Below are 20,742 nucleotides of genomic sequence, written 5' to 3' on the forward strand. Positions count from 1 at the left end.
GCCCCTTCTGCTATCTCCAGTACTGCCCGCTCCAATCACTTTCTCACAAGCCATAGACCACCGGGGACCTCCGGCGTGCCGCTCCCACTGTGCAGCAGGAAGTTCTTGCTGCTCTGGCAAGGTCCTCTCTCGCACACGGCACCTCGGCTGATGGTCGCTAGACTTGCACCTCAGACCGCTTCCCTTCCACTTGGTACTCCTGCCTTTTTGCTCTCTTTTGTCCATCAATAAAGTTCACCTGCATCCCAGCCTGTGAGGTCTCCTCTTCCCTCCTTCTCCCAAGGTTCCTCCGACCTCACCCAGTACAAAGCCAGGGCTCAAGAGGCCAGCGGGGTGGGTGGAAAAGGGCTACGAGACTTTGCTTAACAAGTGTGGCCCCAGCAACACCGCCACCGCCACCACAACAGAGCAGCACAGCGGGGGCTTCCACCCCACCATACAAGCCCTTCACTTGCCTAAACATAGCTTTGAACGTTCCAATGCATTCTACCCATGCCTCTGACAGCAGCTCCCCAGGGCAGCATGCACTTTGCCATCTCCCTTCCCCCACAAGCCTCTCTGGCCATCACAGCAACCAGAAGCACAGCCAACAGAATCCCTGAGTGCGCAAGGAACCTCTGGACATCATGCAGCTCTCAACGTGAGCAGAGTCAGCTTGAGCATGCTGTCCACGACCGTGTGCAGTCAGGTTTTCAGGATCCCCAAGGACGGGGACTGCCACACCTCTCTGCGCAAGCGGCTCCACTGCTTCCCCACCCTCACACGGAAAAAGGCTTGCCTTCTCTTCCAAGGAAATGGCACGTCTTTTCCCCTTTCTCCATTTGCCCTTGCCCTGGCTGTGGGCACCCATGAGAAGAGGCTGAGTCCCCTGGCCTCGTTCCCGAGGAGGGGGAATGCAGTCCTCCCATCTGGGATTTAGACACATTGAGGACATCTCCCCTGCACGGCCTTGCTTTCTGGCTGAAAAACCTCCCAGCTCTCTCAGCTTCTCCTCACAGGAAGGATGCTCCAGGCCCTTCAGCCTCTTGGTGGCCTTGCACTCGACTCGCTCCTCTAAGGCCATGTCTTTCTTCCGCTGGAAAGCCCTCCACTGGAGACACGACTCCCCACGGGGCCTCACCAGTGCTGAAGAGAGAGCAAGATCACTTTCACCAACCTGCTGGCAATGCTCTTCCCAACGCCACCCCGGGGGACTCCTGGCCTCTTGTGCCACAAGGCTGCATTGCTGCTTCGCAGTCAGCTTTTCCTCTGCCAGCACCACAAAGTCGTGCTCAGCAAAGCTGCTTTCCAGCTCCTCGGCCCCCAGCCTCTCCTCGTCCCCAGACGCAGGACTTGGCACTTCCCCCTCTTGACCTTCCGGAGATTCCTCTCTGCCCCGTTCTCCAGCCTCTCCAGCTCCCTGGCAATACTGTCAAACCATCCGGTGCCGCAGCCGCTCCTCCAGATTTTGCATCATTTGCCAACTTGCCGAGGGGGCGCTCCGTCCCCGGGCCCACCTCATCGATGAGGCTCTTGGACAGGGTTGGCCTCACGCACCCGAGTCCTGGGCTACACCAACTGAGACTTGCCTCCGTCTGCACTTTGGGCCGCTCGCCACAAGCCTCTGGGACCAGCCCTTCAACCCCTTGCGCATCCTGTGGTCTCCCTCCACTTACACAAGCCGGCATTTCTCCGCTTGTCTAGGAGCGTGCAACGGGAGAAAGTGTCAAAGGCTTCACTGAAAGGTCAAGGTAAACACCAGCCACGACTCTCTCATCATCCACAAAGCTAGTCACCTCAACGGAGAAAACACGGAGGTCAGTCAAGCACGACTTCCCCTTCGTAAATCCACGCCGATGACTCTCCATCGCCTGCTTGTCCTTGCTGGGCTTGGCAGTGCTCTCCAGGACCATTTCCTCCATCCCCCTTTCTTGGAAACTAGGTCAGCCTAGGCAACCTCTTCTTACCCAGATCGTCCCTCCGGGTCTTCTTCACAATAGAAGGGCTGGCAGCTCTCTTCCAGCCATCACAAAACGCCCCCAGGCACCATGACCTTCACAAGGTCATGGAGAGTGGCCTCCCGAGGACATGAGACAGCTCCCTCAGCAGTCGCAGCTACAAGGCCTCAGGTCCCACACACTTGCTTACCTCCAGATGCACGGCACTCCTTCATCATCCTCAGCAAGAGGCACTGCTCACCTGACAAAGAGCCTGCTAAACACTCACCTCGGCTCAATGGGGCAGGCCTTGCCAGACCTCAACTCTTCGGCGTGTAGCCACCACCTCCCGGGCCTTGACTCTGCACCCACATACAGCATGCTCGCCTCCAGTGCCTGCTGCAGTCTCCAAATCCTCTTTCTGCCCGTCAAACACTGTGCAGAGAAGTGGCCTCACCCCAAAGGCAGATCCCAAAGGCCCTGCGTCACCAGGCTCACCTGCCGGCCGCTCCAGCTCACCCTCTGCCTCTTGCCACACTCCCGGGCTCTCCACAAACTCACTTGCCCTTGTGAGGCTCCCCAGAGCAAGCACGGAGTCACGCCAGAGACCAGGCTGCATCAAACAAACCAGGCCCAGCTATGGGAAGCGCTACGGAGGGGCCAACACAAGCCTTTGGGGAGGGTGGCAGGGCTCCCCCCACCACAGGGCTTGCCAGCTCTGGACGTGGGCTGCCAGGGCAACATCCTGCTCCCGCAAGCCGCCCTCCTCTGCCTGCTCCCACTCACACCCCCACGGACGGCACCGAGGGGCCACAACCACAAACAGGCAGCCTCCTTTCTCCCACCTACAACCTCACAAGCAAGAGGGGCACCAAGACACGTGCAGAGCACACCCAGCTGTGGCTTTAGGCCAGGCCTAAAGACAGCCTCAGTCACCTGGCAGCAAGGCCAGCAGGGACCAAGTGCCATGGAAGGGGCAGCGCCTCATGCCTGGCACGCCTCAAAGAAGAGACCAGCCTTCCACGGCTGCGAGGAAAGGGGGCCCCCGCTTCACAATGCACAGGCAAACCACACCACATGAGTGCCATGGCATGACCTCACTGACGACACCCCACCTCTCCAACGCTTTGGTCGCGTATGCTGCCTGCCCTGACACGCGCCATCAAACCAAGCCTTTGGCCTCTAATAGTCTCACTTAAAAGCTGCCGCCAGGGCCAAGGGCATACATCCTCAAGAAGAGGACATGAAAGTGCACAATTGCAGAAGGAAAACACGCCCCCACCTCATGACCTGCATGACTGTGGCATGCAACAGCCGCTTGCTGCAAAACGCTGTCATGTGCAAAGGCTTTCTTACACCTCGGGCACTCGGCAACCAGTATAAAAGCCGGCCCAGCACCTCTCTCCCTCACACACTTCTCCTCGTGCCTTCTCCGCCAACGTCAACAAGGTGAGCCTGAACCCCCTTCCCCTCCTTCCCCTTCTTCCCCTTCTTCCCCTGCCCCACCTGGCCCGGCTCTTCCAGCACGCTGTGCCCCCAACTCAGCAGCCCTGACGCCTCCTCACCGCCACGCTCCCCACAGACACACAACACACCTCCACGCTCACTCTCCCTCCTGCAACACCACCCCTCGCACCCCCACGCCCCTACACTTTCTCAACACCCTCTCTTCCAGGGACCCTCCAGCCCACACACATGGCCTGCTACGACCTCTGCCGCCCCTGCGGACCCACCCCGCTGGCTAACAGCTGCAACGAGCCCTGTGTCAGGCAGTGCGAGGAGTCCCGCGTCGTCATCCAGCCCTCCACCGTGCAGGTCACCCTGCCAGGACCCATCCTCAGCTCCTTCCCACAGAACACCGCTGTCGGCTCCTCCTCATCGGCTGCCGTGGGCAACGTCCTCGGCTCCCAGGGAGTGCCCGTCTCTTCCGGCCGCTTCGGCTACGGCTATGGCTTTGGAGGCCTGGGCTGCTACGGCGGCATAAGGGGCTGCTACCCCTGCTAAGGGCCCTGCCCACCACCCCTGATACCAACAGCACGCACCCTGCAAGCCAGGGCATGGACTGAGGACGCACCTCCGGGCTCTTGCTGCCATGTGGACCTGCCCTCCACGGCTCCTCCTCTCAAGGCACCAAGCAAGGAAGCAGGGAAGGGGCCAACCCAGCCTGCCTGGACACATGGCCCACGCATCTCCTCCTCCTCTCCCACTTCCTTCTTTGCATCGCCCCTTCTACTGTCTCCAGTACTGCCCGCTCCAATCACTTTCTCACAAGCCATAGACCACCGGGGACCTCCGGCGTACCGCTCCCACTGTGCGGCAGGAAGTTCTTGCTGCTCTGGCAAGGTCCTCTCTCGCACACGGCACCTCAGCTGATGGTCGCTAGACTTGCACCTCAGACCGCTTCCCTTCCACTTGGTGCTCCTGCCTTTTTGCTCTCTTTTGTCCATCAATAAAGTTCTCCTGCATCCCAGCCTGTGAGGTCTCCTCTTCCCTCCTTCTCCCAAGGTTCCTCCGACCTCACCCAGTACAAAGCCAGGGCTCAAGAGGCCAGCGGGGTGGGTGGAAAAGGGCTACGAGACTTTGCTTAACAAGTGTGGCCCCAGCAACACCGCCACCGCCACCACAACAGAGCAGCACAGCGGGGGCTTCCACCCCACCATACAAGCCCTTCACTTGCCTAAACATAGCTTTGAACGTTCCAATGCATTCTACCCATGCCTCTGACAGCAGCTCCCCAGGGCAGCATGCACTTTGCCAACTCCCTTCCCCCGCAAGCCTCTCTGGCCATCACAGCAACCAGAAGCACAGCCAACAGAATCCCTGAGTGCGCAAGGAACCTCTGGACATCATGCAGCTCTCAACGTGAGCAGAGTCAGCTCGAGCGTGCTGTCCACGACCGTGTGCAGTCAGGTTTACAGGATCCCCAAGGACGGGGACTGCCACACCTCTCTGCGCAAGCGGCTCCACTGCTTCCCCACCCTCACACGGAAAAAGGCTTGCCTTCTCTTCCAAGGAAATGGCACGTCTTTTCCCCTTTCTCCATTTGCCCTTGCCCTGGCCGTGGGCACCCATGAGAAGAGGCTGAGTCCCCTGGCCTCGTTCCCGAGGAGGGGGAATGCAGTTCTCCCATCTGGGATTTAGACACATTGAGGACATCTCCCCTGCACGGCCTTGCTTTCTGGCTGAAAAACCTCCCAGCTCTCTCAGCTTCTCCTCACAGGAAGGATGCTCCAGGCCCTTCAGCCTCTTGGTGGCCTTGCACTCGACTCGCTCCTCTAAGGCCATGTCTTTCTTCCGCTGGAAAGCCCTCCACTGGAGACACGACTCCCCACGGGGCCTCACCAGTGCTGAAGAGAGAGCAAGATCACTTTCACCGACCTGCTGGCAATGCTCTTCCCAACGCCACCCCGGGGGACTCCTGGCCTCTTGTGCCACAAGGCTGCATTGCTGCTTCGCAGTCAGCTTTTCCTCTGCCAGCACCACAAAGTCGTGCTCAGCAAAGCTGCTTTCCAGCTCCTCGGCCCCCAGCCTCTCTTCGTCCCCAGACGCAGGACTTGGCACTTCCCCCTCTTGACCTTCCGGAGATTCCTCTCTGCCCCGTTCTCCAGCCTCTCCAGCTCCCTGGCAATACTGTCAAACCATCCGGTGCCGCAGCCGCTCCTCCAGATTTTGCATCATTTGCCAACTTGCCGAGGGGGCGCTCCGTCCCCGGGCCCACCTCATCGATGAGGCTCTTGGACAGGGTTGGCCTCACGCACCTGAGTCCTGGGCTACACCAACTGAGACTTGCCTCCGTCTGCACTTTGGGCCGCTCGCCACAAGCCTCTGGGACCAGCCCTTCAACCCCTTGCGCATCCTGTGGTCTCCCTCCACTTACACAAGCCGGCATTTCTCCGCTTGTCTAGGAGCGTGCAACGGGAGAAAGTGTCAAAGGCTTCACTGAAAGGTCAAGGTAAACACCAGCCACGACTCTCTCATCATCCACAAAGCTAGTCACCTCAACGGAGAAAACACGGAGGTCAGTCAAGCACGACTTCCCCTTCGTAAATCCACGCCGATGACTCTCCATCGCCTGCTTGTCCTTGCTGGGCTTGGCAGTGCTCTCCAGGACCATTTCCTCCATCCCCCTTTCTTGGAAACTAGGTCAGCCTAGGCAACCTCTTCTTACCCAGATCGTCCCTCCGGGTCTTCTTCACGATAGAAGGGCTGGCAGCTCGCTTCCAGCCATCACAAAACGCCCCCAGGCACCATGACCTTCACAAGGTCATGGAGAGTGGCCTCCCGAGGACATGAGACAGCTCCCTCAGCAGTCGCAGCTACAAGGCCTCAGGTCCCACATGCACGGCACTCCTTCATCATCCTCAGCAAGAGGCACTGCTCACCTGACAAAGAGCCTGCTAAACACTCACCTCGGCTCAATGGGGCAGGCCTTGCCAGACCTCAACTCTTCGGCGTGTAGCCACCACCTCCCGGGCCTTGACTCTGCACCCACATACAGCATGCTCGCCTCCAGTGCCTGCTGCAGTCTCCAAATCCTCTTTCTGCCCGTCAAACACTGTGCAGAGAAGTGGCCTCACCCCAAAGGCAGATCCCAAAGGCCCTGCGTCACCAGGCTCACCTGCCGGCCGCTCCAGCTCACCCTCTGCCTCTCGCCACACTCCCGGGCTCTCCACAAACTCACTTGCCCTTGTGAGGCTCCCCAGAGCAAGCACGGAGTCACGCCAGAGACCAGGCTGCATCAAACAAACCAGGCCCAGCTATGGGAAGCGCTACGGAGGGGCCAACACAAGCCTTTGGGGAGGGTGGCAGGGCTCCCCCCACCACAGGGCTTGCCAGCTCTGGACGTGGGCTGCCAGGGCAACATCCTGCTCCCGCAAGCCGCCCTCCTCTGCCTGCTCCCACTCACACCCCCACGGACGGCACCGAGGGGCCACAACCACAAACAGGCAGCCTCCTTTCTCCCACCTACAACCTCACAAGCAAGAGGGGCACCAAGACACGTGCAGAGCACACCCAGCTGTGGCTTTAGGCCAGGCCTAAAGACAGCCTCAGTCACCTGGCAGCAAGGCCAGCAGGGACCAAGTGCCATGGAAGGGGCAGCGCCTCATGCCTGGCACGCCTCAAAGAAGAGACCAGCCTTCCACGGCTGCGAGGAAAGGGGGCCCCCGCTTCACAATGCACAGGCAAACCACACCACATGAGTGCCATGGCATGACCTCACTGACGACACCCCACCTCTCCAACGCTTTGGTCGCGTATGCTGCCTGCCCTGACACGCGCCATCAAACCAAGCCTTTGGCCTCTAATAGTCTCACTTAAAAGCTGCCGCCAGGGCCAAGGGCATACATCCTCAAGAAGAGGACATGAAAGTGCACAATTGCAGAAGGAAAACACGCCCCCACCTCATGACCTGCATGACTGTGGCATGCAACAGCCGCTTGCTGCAAAACGCTGTCATGTGCAAAGGCTTTCTTACACCTCGGGCACTCGGCAACCAGTATAAAAGCCGGCCCAGCACCTCTCTCCCTCACACACTTCTCCTCGTGCCTTCTCCGCCAACGTCAACAAGGTGAGCCTGAACCCCCTTCCCCTCCTTCCCCTTCTTCCCCTTCTTCCCCTGCCCCACCTGGCCCGGCTCTTCCAGCACGCTGTGCCCCCAACTCAGCAGCCCTGACGCCTCCTCACCGCCACGCTCCCCACAGACACACAACACACCTCCACGCTCACTCTCCCTCCTGCAACACCACCCCTCGCACCCCCACGCCCCTACACTTTCTCAACACCCTCTCTTCCAGGGACCCTCCAGCCCACACACATGGCCTGCTACGACCTCTGCCGCCCCTGCGGACCCACCCCGCTGGCTAACAGCTGCAACGAGCCCTGTGTCAGGCAGTGCGAGGAGTCCCGCGTCGTCATCCAGCCCTCCACCGTGCAGGTCACCCTGCCAGGACCCATCCTCAGCTCCTTCCCACAGAACACCGCTGTCGGCTCCTCCTCATCGGCTGCCGTGGGCAACGTCCTCGGCTCCCAGGGAGTGCCCGTCTCTTCCGGCCGCTTCGGCTACGGCTATGGCTTTGGAGGCCTGGGCTGCTACGGCGGCATAAGGGGCTGCTACCCCTGCTAAGGGCCCTGCCCACCACCCCTGATACCAACAGCACGCACCCTGCAAGCCAGGGCATGGACTGAGGACGCACCTCCGGGCTCTTGCTGCCATGTGGACCTGCCCTCCACGGCTCCTCCTCTCAAGGCACCAAGCAAGGAAGCAGGGAAGGGGCCAACCCAGCCTGCCTGGACACATGGCCCACGCATCTCCTCCTCCTCTCCCACTTCCTTCTTTGCATCGCCCCTTCTACTGTCTCCAGTACTGCCCGCTCCAATCACTTTCTCACAAGCCATAGACCACCGGGGACCTCCGGCGTACCGCTCCCACTGTGCGGCAGGAAGTTCTTGCTGCTCTGGCAAGGTCCTCTCTCGCACACGGCACCTCAGCTGATGGTCGCTAGACTTGCACCTCAGACCGCTTCCCTTCCACTTGGTGCTCCTGCCTTTTTGCTCTCTTTTGTCCATCAATAAAGTTCTCCTGCATCCCAGCCTGTGAGGTCTCCTCTTCCCTCCTTCTCCCAAGGTTCCTCCGACCTCACCCAGTACAAAGCCAGGGCTCAAGAGGCCAGCGGGGTGGGTGGAAAAGGGCTACGAGACTTTGCTTAACAAGTGTGGCCCCAGCAACACCGCCACCGCCACCACAACAGAGCAGCACAGCGGGGGCTTCCACCCCACCATACAAGCCCTTCACTTGCCTAAACATAGCTTTGAACGTTCCAATGCATTCTACCCATGCCTCTGACAGCAGCTCCCCAGGGCAGCATGCACTTTGCCAACTCCCTTCCCCCGCAAGCCTCTCTGGCCATCACAGCAACCAGAAGCACAGCCAACAGAATCCCTGAGTGCGCAAGGAACCTCTGGACATCATGCAGCTCTCAACGTGAGCAGATTCAGCTCGAGCGTGCTGTCCACGACCGTGTGCAGTCAGGTTTACAGGATCCCCAAGGACAGGGACTGCCACACCTCTCTGCGCAAGCGGCTCCACTGCTTCCCCACCCTCACACGGAAAAAGGCTTGCCTTCTCTTCCAAGGAAATGGCACGTCTTTTCCCCTTTCTCCATTTGCCCTTGCCCTGGCCGTGGGCACCCATGAGAAGAGGCTGAGTCCCCTGGCCTCGTTCCCGAGGAGGGGGAATGCAGTTCTCCCATCTGGGATTTAGACACATTGAGGACATCTCCCCTGCACGGCCTTGCTTTCTGGCTGAAAAACCTCCCAGCTCTCTCAGCTTCTCCTCACAGGAAGGATGCTCCAGGCCCTTCAGCCTCTTGGTGGCCTTGCACTCGACTCGCTCCTCTAAGGCCATGTCTTTCTTCCGCTGGAAAGCCCTCCACTGGAGACACGACTCCCCACGGGGCCTCACCAGTGCTGAAGAGAGAGCAAGATCACTTTCACCGACCTGCTGGCAATGCTCTTCCCAACGCCACCCCGGGGGACTCCTGGCCTCTTGTGCCACAAGGCTGCATTGCTGCTTCGCAGTCAGCTTTTCCTCTGCCAGCACCACAAAGTCGTGCTCAGCAAAGCTGCTTTCCAGCTCCTCGGCCCCCAGCCTCTCTTCGTCCCCAGACGCAGGACTTGGCACTTCCCCCTCTTGACCTTCCGGAGATTCCTCTCTGCCCCGTTCTCCAGCCTCTCCAGCTCCCTGGCAATACTGTCAAACCATCCGGTGCCGCAGCCGCTCCTCCAGATTTTGCATCATTTGCCAACTTGCCGAGGGGGCGCTCCGTCCCCGGGCCCACCTCATCGATGAGGCTCTTGGACAGGGTTGGCCTCACGCACCTGAGTCCTGGGCTACACCAACTGAGACTTGCCTCCGTCTGCACTTTGGGCCGCTCGCCACAAGCCTCTGGGACCAGCCCTTCAACCCCTTGCGCATCCTGTGGTCTCCCTCCACTTACACAAGCCGGCATTTCTCCGCTTGTCTAGGAGCGTGCAACGGGAGAAAGTGTCAAAGGCTTCACTGAAAGGTCAAGGTAAACACCAGCCACGACTCTCTCGTCATCCACAAAGCTAGTCACCTCAACGGAGAAAACACGGAGGTCAGTCAAGCACGACTTCCCCTTCGTAAATCCACGCCGATGACTCTCCATCGCCTGCTTGTCCTTGCTGGGCTTGGCAGTGCTCTCCAGGACCATTTCCTCCATCCCCCTTTCTTGGAAACTAGGTCAGCCTAGGCAACCTCTTCTTACCCAGATCGTCCCTCCGGGTCTTCTTCACGATAGAAGGGCTGGCAGCTCGCTTCCAGCCATCACAAAACGCCCCCAGGCACCATGACCTTCACAAGGTCATGGAGAGTGGCCTCCCGAGGACATGAGACAGCTCCCTCAGCAGTCGCAGCTACAAGGCCTCAGGTCCCACATGCACGGCACTCCTTCATCATCCTCAGCAAGAGGCACTGCTCACCTGACAAAGAGCCTGCTAAACACTCACCTCGGCTCAATGGGGCAGGCCTTGCCAGACCTCAACTCTTCGGCGTGTAGCCACCACCTCCCGGGCCTTGACTCTGCACCCACGTAAAGCATGCTTGCCTCCAGTGCCTGCTGCAGTCTCCAAATCCTCTTTCTGCCCATCAAACACTGTGCAGAGAAGTGGCCTCACCCCAAAGGCAGATCCCAAAGGCCCTGCGTCACCAGGCTCACCTGCCGGCCGCTCCAGCTCACCCTCTGCCTCTCTCCACACTCCCGGGCTCTCCACAAACTCACTTGCCCTTGTGAGGCTCCCCAGAGCAAGCACGGAGTCACGCCAGAGACCAGGCTTCATCAAACAGACCAGGCCCAGCTAAGGGAAGCGCTACGGAGGGGCCAACACAAGCCTTTGGGGAGGGTGGCAGGGCTCCGCCCACCACAGGGCTTGCCAGCTCTGGACGTGGGCTGCCAGGGCAACATCCTGCTCCCGCAAGCCGCCCTCCTCTGCCTGCTCCCACTCACACCCCCACGGACGGCACCGAGGGGCCACAACCACAAACAGGCAGCCTCCTTTCTCCCACCTACAACCTCACAAGCAAGAGGGGCACCAAGACACGTGCAGAGCACACCCAGCTGTGGCTTTAGGCCAGGCCTAAAGACAGCCTCAGTCACCTGGCAGCAAGGCCAGCAGGGACCAAGTGCCATGGAAGGGGCAGCGCCTCATGCCTGGCACGCCTCAAAGAAGAGACCAGCCTTCCACGGCTGCGAGGAAAGGGGGCCCCCGCTTCACAATGCACAGGCAAACCACACCACATGAGTGCCATGGCATGACCTCACTGACGACACCCCACCTCTCCAACGCTTTGGTCGCGTATGCTGCCTGCCCTGACACGCGCCATCAAACCAAGCCTTTGGCCTCTAATAGTCTCACTTAAAAGCTGCCGCCAGGGCCAAGGGCACACGTCCTCAAGAAGAGGACATGAAAGTGCACAATTGCAGAAGGAAAACACGCCCCCACATCATGACCTGCATGACTGTGGCATGCAACAGCCGCTAGCTGCAAAATGCCATCATGTGCCAAGGCTTTCTTACCACCTCGGGCACTCGGCGACCAGTATAAAAGCCGGCCCAGCACGCCTCTCCCTCACACACTTCTCCTCGTGCCTTCTCCTCCAACATCAACAAGGTGAGACTGAACCCCCTTCCCCTCCTTCCCCTCCTTCCCCTTCTTCCCCTTCTTCCCCTGCCCCACCTGGCCCGGCTCTTCCAGCACGCTCTGCCCCCAACTCAGCAGCCCTGACGCCTCCTCACCGCCACGCTCCCCACAGACACACAACACACCTCCACGCTCACTCTCCCTCCTGCAACACCACCCCTCGCACCCCCACGCCCCTACACTTTCTCAACACCCTCTCTTCCAGGGACCCTCCAGCCCACACACATGGCCTGCTACGACCTCTGCCGCCCCTGCGGACCCACCCCGCTGGCTAACAGCTGCAACGAGCCCTGTGTCAGGCAGTGCGAGGAGTCCCGCGTCGTCATCCAGCCTCCCGCCATGCTGGTCACCCTGCCAGGACCCATCCTCAGCTCCTTCCCCCAGAGCACCGCCGTCGGCTCCTCCTCATCGGCTGCCGTGGGCAACGTCCTCGGCTCCCAGGGAGTGCCCGTCTCTTCCGGCCGCTTCGGCTACGGCTATGGCTTTGGAGGCCTGGGCTGCTACGGCGGCATAAGGGGCTGCTACCCCTGCTAAGGGCCCTGCCCACCACCCCTGACACCAACAGCACGCACCCTGCAAGCCAGGGCATGGACTGAGGACGCACCTCCGGGCTCTTGCTGCCATGTGGACCTGCCCTCCACGGCTCCTCCTCTCAAGGCACCAAGCAAGGAAGCAGGGAAGGGGCCAACCCAGCCTGCCTGGACACATGGCCCACGCATCTCCTCCTCCTCTCCCACTTCCTTCTTTGCATCGCCCCTTCTACTGTCTCCAGTACTGCCCGCTCCAATCACTTTCTCACAAGCCATAGACCACCGGGGACCTCCGGCGTACCGCTCCCACTGTGCGGCAGGAAGTTCTTGCTGCTCTGGCAAGGTCCTCTCTCGCACACGGCACCTCAGCTGATGGTCGCTAGACTTGCACCTCAGACCGCTTCCCTTCCACTTGGTGCTCCTGCCTTTTTGCTCTCTTTTGTCCATCAATAAAGTTCTCCTGCATCCCAGCCTGTGAGGTCTCCTCTTCCCTCCTTCTCCCAAGGTTCCTCCGACCTCACCCAGTACAAAGCCAGGGCTCAAGAGGCCAGCGGGGTGGGTGGAAAAGGGCTACGAGACTTTGCTTAACAAGTGTGGCCCCAGCAACACCGCCACCGCCACCACAACAGAGCAGCACAGCGGGGGCTTCCACCCCACCATACAAGCCCTTCACTTGCCTAAACATAGCTTTGAACGTTCCAATGCATTCTACCCATGCCTCTGACAGCAGCTCCCCAGGGCAGCATGCACTTTGCCAACTCCCTTCCCCCGCAAGCCTCTCTGGCCATCACAGCAACCAGAAGCACAGCCAACAGAATCCCTGAGTGCGCAAGGAACCTCTGGACATCATGCAGCTCTCAACGTGAGCAGAGTCAGCTCGAGCGTGCTGTCCACGACCGTGTGCAGTCAGGTTTACAGGATCCCCAAGGACAGGGACTGCCACACCTCTCTGCGCAAGCGGCTCCACTGCTTCCCCACCCTCACACGGAAAAAGGCTTGCCTTCTCTTCCAAGGAAATGGCACGTCTTTTCCCCTTTCTCCATTTGCCCTTGCCCTGGCCGTGGGCACCCATGAGAAGAGGCTGAGTCCCCTGGCCTCGTTCCCGAGGAGGGGGAATGCAGTTCTCCCATCTGGGATTTAGACACATTGAGGACATCTCCCCTGCACGGCCTTGCTTTCTGGCTGAAAAACCTCCCAGCTCTCTCAGCTTCTCCTCACAGGAAGGATGCTCCAGGCCCTTCAGCCTCTTGGTGGCCTTGCACTCGACTCGCTCCTCTAAGGCCATGTCTTTCTTCCGCTGGAAAGCCCTCCACTGGAGACACGACTCCCCACGGGGCCTCACCAGTGCTGAAGAGAGAGCAAGATCACTTTCACCGACCTGCTGGCAATGCTCTTCCCAACGCCACCCCGGGGGACTCCTGGCCTCTTGTGCCACAAGGCTGCATTGCTGCTTCGCAGTCAGCTTTTCCTCTGCCAGCACCACAAAGTCGTGCTCAGCAAAGCTGCTTTCCAGCTCCTCGGCCCCCAGCCTCTCTTCGTCCCCAGACGCAGGACTTGGCACTTCCCCCTCTTGACCTTCCGGAGATTCCTCTCTGCCCCGTTCTCCAGCCTCTCCAGCTCCCTGGCAATACTGTCAAACCATCCGGTGCCGCAGCCGCTCCTCCAGATTTTGCATCATTTGCCAACTTGCCGAGGGGGCGCTCCGTCCCCGGGCCCACCTCATCGATGAGGCTCTTGGACAGGGTTGGCCTCACGCACCCGAGTCCTGGGCTACACCAACTGAGACTTGCCTCCGTCTGCACTTTGGGCCGCTCGCCACAAGCCTCTGGGACCAGCCCTTCAACCCCTTGCGCATCCTGTGGTCTCCCTCCACTTACACAAGCCGGCATTTCTCCGCTTGTCTAGGAGCGTGCAACGGGAGAAAGTGTCAAAGGCTTCACTGAAAGGTCAAGGTAAACACCAGCCACGACTCTCTCGTCATCCACAAAGCTAGTCACCTCAACGGAGAAAACACGGAGGTCAGTCAAGCACGACTTCCCCTTCGTAAATCCACGCCGATGACTCTCCATCGCCTGCTTGTCCTTGCTGGGTTTGGCAGTGCTCTCCAGGACCATTTCCTCCATCCCCTTTCTTGAAAACTAGGTCAGCCTAGGCAACCTCTTCTTACCCAGATCGTCCCTCCGGGTCTTCTTCACGATAGAAGGGCTGGCAGCTCGCTTCCAGCCATCACAAAACGCCCCCAGGCACCATGACCTTCACAAGGTCATGGAGAGTGGCCTCCCGAGGACATGAGACAGCTCCCTCAGCAGTCGCAGCTACAAGGCCTCAGGTCCCACATGCACGGCACTCCTTCATCATCCTCAGCAAGAGGCACTGCTCACCTGACAAAGAGCCTGCTAAACACTCACCTCGGCTCAATGGGGCAGGCCTTGCCAGACCTCAACTCTTCGGCGTGTAGCCACCACCTCCCGGGCCTTGACTCTGCACCCACGTACAGCATGCTTGCCTCCAGTGCCTGCTGCAGTCTCCAAATCCTCTTTCTGCCCATCAAACACTGTGCAGAGAAGTGGCCTCACCCCAAAGGCAGATCCCAAAGGCCCTGCGTCACCAGGCTCACCTGCCGGCCGCTCCAGCTCACCCTCTGCCTCTCGCCACACTCCCGGGCTCTCCACAAACTCACTTGCCCTTGTGAGGCTCCCCAGAGCAAGCACGGAGTCACGCCAGAGACCAGGCTTCATCAAACAGACGAGGCCCAGCTAAGGGAAGCGCTACGGAGGGGCCAACACAAGCCTTTGGGGAGGGTGGCAGGGCTCCGCCCACCACAGGGCTTGCCAGCTCTGGACGTGGGCTGCCAGGGCAACATCCTGCTCCCGCAAGCCGCCCTCCTCTGCCTGCTCCCACTCACACCCCCACGGACGGCACCGAGGGGCCACAACCACAAACAGGCAGCCTCCTTTCTCCCACCTACAACCTCACAAGCAAGAGGGGCACCAAGACACGTGCAGAGCACACCCAGCTGTGGCTTTAGGCCAGGCCTAAAGACAGCCTCAGTCACCTGGCAGCAAGGCCAGCAGGGACCAAGTGCCATGGAAGGGGCAGCGCCTCATGCCTGGCACGCCTCAAAGAAGAGACCAGCCTTCCACGGCTGCGAGGAAAGGGGGCCCCTGCTTCACAATGCACAGGCAAACCACACCACATGAGTGCCATGGCATGACCTCACTGACGACACCCCACCTCTCCAACGCTTTGGTCGCGTATGCTGCCTGCCCTGACACGCGCCATCAAACCAAGCCTTTGGCCTCTAATAGTCTCACTTAAAAGCTGCCGCCAGGGCCAAGGGCATACATCCTCAAGAAGAGGACATGAAAGTGCACAATTGCAGAAGGAAAACACACCCCACCTCATGACCTGCATGACTGTGGCATGCAACAGCCACTTGCTGCAAAACGCCGTCATGTGCCAAGGCTTTCTTACACCTCGGGCACTCGGCAACCAGTATAAAAGCCGGCCCAGCACCTCTCTCCCTCACACACTTCTCCTCGTGCCTTCTCCGCCAACGTCAACAAGGTGAGCCTGAACCCCCTTCCCCTCCTTCCCCTTCTTCCCCTTCTTCCCCTGCCCCACCTGGCCCAGCTCTTCCAGCATGCTCTGCCCCCAACTCAGCAGCCCTGACGCCTCCTCACCGCCACGCTCCCCACAGACACACAACACACCTCCATGCTCACTCGCCCTCCTGCAACACCACCCCTCGCACCCGCACGCCCCTACGCTTTCTCAACACCCTCTCTTCCAGGGACCCTCCAGCCCACACACATGGCCTGCTACGACCTCTGCCGCCCCTGCGGACCCACCCCGCTGGCTAACAGCTGCAACGAGCCCTGTGTCAGGCAGTGCGAGGAGTCCCGCGTCGTCATCCAGCCTCCCGCCGTGCTGGTCACCCTGCCAGGACCCATCCTCAGCTCCTTCCCCCAGAGCACCGCCGTCGGCTCCTCCTCATCGGCTGCCGTGGGCAACGTCCTCGGCTCCCAGGGAGTGCCCGTCTCTTCCGGCCGCTTCGGCTACGGCTATGGCTTTGGAGGCCTGGGCTGCTACGGCGGCATAAGGGGCTGCTACCCCTGCTAAGGGCCCTGCCCACCACCCCTGACACCAACAGCACGCACCCTGCAAGCCAGGGCATGGACTGAGGACGCACCTCCGGGCTCTTGCTGCCATGTGGACCTGCCCTCCACGGCTCCTCCTCTCAAGGCACCAAGCAAGGAAGCAGGGAAGGGGCCAACCCAGCCTGCCTGGACACATGGCCCACGCATCTCCTCCTCCTCTCCCACTTCCTTCCTTGCATCGCCCCTTCTGCTATCTCCAGTACTGCCCGCTGCAATCACTTTCTCACAAGCCATAGACCTCCGGGGACCTCCGGCGTACCGCTCCCACTGTGCGGCAGGAAGTTCTTGCTGCTCTGGCAAGGTCCTCTCTCGCACACGGCACCTCAGCTGATGGTCGCTAGACTTGCACCTCAGACCGCTTCCCTTCCACTTGGTGCTCCTGCATTTTTGCTCTCTTTTGTGCATCAATAAAGTTCTCCTGCATCCCAGCCTGTGAGGTCTCCTCTTCCCTCCTTCTCCCAAGGTTCCTCCGACCTCACCCAGTACAAAGCCAGGGCTCAAGAGGCCAGCGGGGTGGGTGGAAAAGGGCTACGAGACTTTGCTTAACAAGTGTGGCCCCAGCAACACCGCCACCGCCACCACAACAGAGCAGCACAGCGGGGGCTTCCACCCCACCATACAAGCCCTTCACTTGCCTAAACATAGCTTTGAACGTTCCAATGCATTCTACCCATGCCTCTGACAGCAGCTCCCCAGGGCAGCATGCACTTCGCCAACTCCCTTCCCCCGCAAGCCTCTCTGGCCATCACAGCAACCAGAAGCACAGCCAACAGAATCCCTGAGTGCGCAAGGAACCTCTGGACATCATGCAGCACTCAACGTGAGCAGAGTCAGCTCGAGCATGCTGTCCACGACCATGTGCAGTCAGGTTTTCAGGATCCCCAAGGACGGGGACTGCCACACCTCTCTGCGCAAGCGGCTCCACTGCTTCCCCACCCTCACACGGAAAAAGGCTTGCCTTCTCTTCCAAGGAAATGGCACGTCTTTTCCCCTTTCTCCATTTGCCCTTGCCCTGGCCGTGGGCACCCATGAGAAGAGGCTGAGTCCCCTGGCCTCGTTCCCGAGGAGGGGGAATGCAGTCCTCCCATCTGGGATTTAGACACATTGAGGACATCTCCCCTGCACGGCCTTGCTTTCTGGCTGAAAAACCTCCCAGCTCTCTCAGCTTCTCCTCACAGGAAGGATGCTCCAGGCCCTTCAGCCTCTTGGTGGCCTTGCACTCGACTCGCTCCTCTAAGGCCATGTCTTTCTTCCGCTGGAAAGCCCTCCACTGGAGACACGACTCCCCACGGGGCCTCACCAGTGCTGAAGAGAGAGCAAGATCACTTTCACCGACCTGCTGGCAATGCTCTTCCCAACGCCACCCCGGGGGACTCCTGGCCTCTTGTGCCACAAGGCTGCATTGCTGCTTCGCAGTCAGCTTTTCCTCTGCCAGCACCACAAAGTCGTGCTCAGCAAAGCTGCTTTCCAGCTCCTCGGCCCCCAGCCTCTCCTCGTCCCCAGACGCAGGACTTGGCACTTCCCCCTCTTGACCTTCCGGAGATTCCTCTCTGCCCCGTTCTCCAGCCTCTCCAGCTCCCTGGCAATACTGTCAAACCATCCGGTGCCGCAGCCGCTCCTCCAGATTTTGCATCATTTGCCAACTTGCCGAGGGGGCGCTCCGTCCCCGGGCCCACCTCATCGATGAGGCTCTTGGACAGGGTTGGCCTCACGCACCCGAGTCCTGGGCTACACCAACTGAGACTTGCCTCCGTCTGCACTTTGGGCCGCTCGCCACAAGCCTCTGGGACCAGCCCTTCAACCCCTTGCGCATCCTGTGGTCTCCCTCCACTTACACAAGCCGGCATTTCTCCGCTTGTCTAGGAGCGTGCAACGGGAGAAAGTGTCAAAGGCTTCACTGAAAGGTCAAGGTAAACACCAGCCACGACTCTCTCGTCATCCACAAAGCTAGTCACCTCAACGGAGAAAACACGGAGGTCAGTCAAGCACGACTTCCCCTTCGTAAATCCACGCCGATGACTCTCCATCGCCTGCTTGTCCTTGCTGGGTTTGGCAGTGCTCTCCAGGACCATTTCCTCCATCCCCTTTCTTGAAAACTAGGTCAGCCTAGGCAACCTCTTCTTACCCAGATCGTCCCTCCGGGTCTTCTTCACGATAGAAGGGCTGGCAGCTCGCTTCCAGCCATCACAAAACGCCCCCAGGCACCATGACCTTCACAAGGTCATGGAGAGTGGCCTCCCGAGGACATGAGACAGCTCCCTCAGCAGTCGCAGCTACAAGGCCTCAGGTCCCACACACTTGCTTACCTCCAGATGCACGGCACTCCTTCATCATCCTCAGCAAGAGGCACTGCTCACCTGACAAAGAGCCTGCTAAACACTCACCTCGGCTCAATGGGGCAGGCCTTGCCAGACCTCAACTCTTCGGCGTGCAGCCACCACCTCCCGGGCCTTGACTCTGCACCCACGTAAAGCATGCTTGCCTCCAGTGCCTGCTGCAGTCTCCAAATCCTCTTTCTGCCCGTCAAACACTGTGCAGAGAAGTGGCCTCACCCCAAAGGCAGATCCCAAAGGCCCTGCGTCACCAGGCTCACCTGCCGGCCGCTCCAGCTCACCCTCTGCCTCTCTCCACACTCCCGGGCTCTCCACAAACTCACTTGCCCTTGTGAGGCTCCCCAGAGCAAGCACGGAGTCACGCCAGAGACCAGGCTTCATCAAACAGACGAGGCCCAGCTAAGGGAAGCGCTACGGAGGGGCCAACACAAGCCTTTGGGGAGGGTGGCAGGGCTCCGCCCACCACAGGGCTTGCCAGCTCTGGACGTGGGCTGCCAGGGCAACATCCTGCTCCCGCAAGCCGCCCTCCTCTGCCTGCTCCCACTCACACCCCCACGGACGGCACCGAGGGGCCACAACCACAAACAGGCAGCCTCCTTTCTCCCACCTACAACCTCACAAGCAAGAGGGGCACCAAGACACGTGCAGAGCACACCCAGCTGTGGCTTTAGGCCAGGCCTAAAGACAGCCTCAGTCACCTGGCAGCAAGGCCAGCAGGGACCAAGTGCCATGGAAGGGGCAGCGCCTCATGCCTGGCACGCCTCAAAGAAGAGACCAGCCTTCCACGGCTGCGAGGAAAGGGGGCCCCCGCTTCACAATGCACAGGCAAACCACACCACATGAGTGCCATGGCATGACCTCACTGACGACACCCCACCTCTCCAACGCTTTGGTCGCGTATGCTGCCTGCCCTGACACGCGCCATCAAACCAAGCCTTTGGCCTCTAATAGTCTCACTTAAAAGCTGCCGCCAGGGCCAAGGGCATACCTCCTCAAGAAGAGGACATGAAAGTGCACAATTGCAGAAGGAAAACACGCCCCACCTCATGACCTGCATGACTGTGGCATGCAACAGCCGCTTGCTGCAAAATGCCGTCATGTGCCAAGGCTTTCTTACAACCATGGACACTCGGCGACCAGTATAAAAGCCGGCCCAGCACGTCTCTCCCTCACACACTTCTCCTCGTGCCTTCTCCGCCAACGTCAACAAGGTGAGCCTGAACCCCCTTCCCCTCCTTCCCCTCCTTCCCCTTCTTCCCCTTCTTCCCCTGCCCCACCTGGCCCGGCTCTTCCAGCACGCTGTGCCCCCAACTCAGCAGCCCTGACGCCTCCTCACCGCCACGCTCCCCACAGACACACAACACACCTCCATGCTCACTCGCCCTCCTGCAACACCACCCCTCGCACCCCCACGCCCCTACGCTTTCTCAACACCCTCTCTTCCAGGGACCCTCCAGCCCACACACATGGCCTGCTACGACCTCTGCCGCCCCTGCGGACCCACCCCGCTGGCTAACAGCTGCAACGAGCCCTGTGTCAGGCAGTGCGAGGAGTCCCGCGTCGTCATCCAGCCTCCCGCCGTGCTGGTCACCCTGCCAGGACCCATCCTCAGCTCCTTCCCCCAGAGCACCGCCGTCGGCTCCTCCTCATCGGCTGCCGTGGGCAACGTCCTCGGCTCCCAGGGAGTGCCCGTCTCTTCCGGCCGCTTCGGCTACGGCTATGGCTTTGGAGGCCTGGGCTGCTACGGCGGCATAAGGGGCTGCTACCCCTGCTAAGGGCCCTGCCCACCACCCCTGATACCAACAGCACGCACCCTGCAAGCCAGGGCATGGACTGAGGACGCACCTCCGGGCTCTTGCTGCCATGTGGACCTGCCCTCCACGGCTCCTCCTCTCAAGGCACCAAGCAAGGAAGCAGGGAAGGGGCCAACCCAGCCTGCCTGGACACATGGCCCACGCATCTCCTCCTCCTCTCCCACTTCCTTCCTTGCATCGCCCCTTCTACTGTCTCCAGTACTGCCCGCTGCAATCACTTTCTCACAAGCCATAGACCACCGGGGACCTCCGGCGTACCGCTCCCACTG

General features: G+C 60.3%; 5 protein-coding genes and 1 pseudogene across 5 annotated transcripts; 5 read left to right on the forward strand and 1 right to left on the reverse strand.

The window, feature by feature from the left end:
- Positions 1–20,742, reverse strand: part of LOC142053822 (feather keratin 1-like) — a 104,421-nt pseudogene that overhangs the window by 39,905 nt on the left and 43,774 nt on the right.
- Positions 3,612–3,920, forward strand: LOC142054022 (feather keratin-like). The gene has a single exon (XM_075086218.1). It carries the CDS (start codon positions 3,612–3,614, stop codon positions 3,918–3,920), a length of 309 nt encoding a protein of 102 aa, XP_074942319.1.
- LOC142054023 (feather keratin-like) lies at positions 7,732–8,040 on the forward strand. The gene has a single exon (XM_075086220.1). The coding sequence runs from the start codon at positions 7,732–7,734 to the stop codon at positions 8,038–8,040; it is 309 nt and encodes a 102-aa protein (XP_074942321.1).
- Positions 11,862–12,170, forward strand: LOC142054024 (feather keratin-like). The gene has a single exon (XM_075086221.1). The coding sequence runs from the start codon at positions 11,862–11,864 to the stop codon at positions 12,168–12,170; it is 309 nt and encodes a 102-aa protein (XP_074942322.1).
- LOC142054025 (feather keratin-like) lies at positions 15,980–16,288 on the forward strand. Its single transcript, XM_075086222.1, has one exon. The coding sequence runs from the start codon at positions 15,980–15,982 to the stop codon at positions 16,286–16,288; it is 309 nt and encodes a 102-aa protein (XP_074942323.1).
- LOC142054026 (feather keratin-like) lies at positions 20,126–20,434 on the forward strand. Its single transcript, XM_075086223.1, has one exon. The coding sequence runs from the start codon at positions 20,126–20,128 to the stop codon at positions 20,432–20,434; it is 309 nt and encodes a 102-aa protein (XP_074942324.1).

The sequence above is a fragment of the Phalacrocorax aristotelis genome, chromosome 2, assembly GCF_949628215.1.
Source record: "Phalacrocorax aristotelis chromosome 2, bGulAri2.1, whole genome shotgun sequence".
Lineage (NCBI taxonomy): Eukaryota > Metazoa > Chordata > Aves > Suliformes > Phalacrocoracidae > Phalacrocorax > Phalacrocorax aristotelis.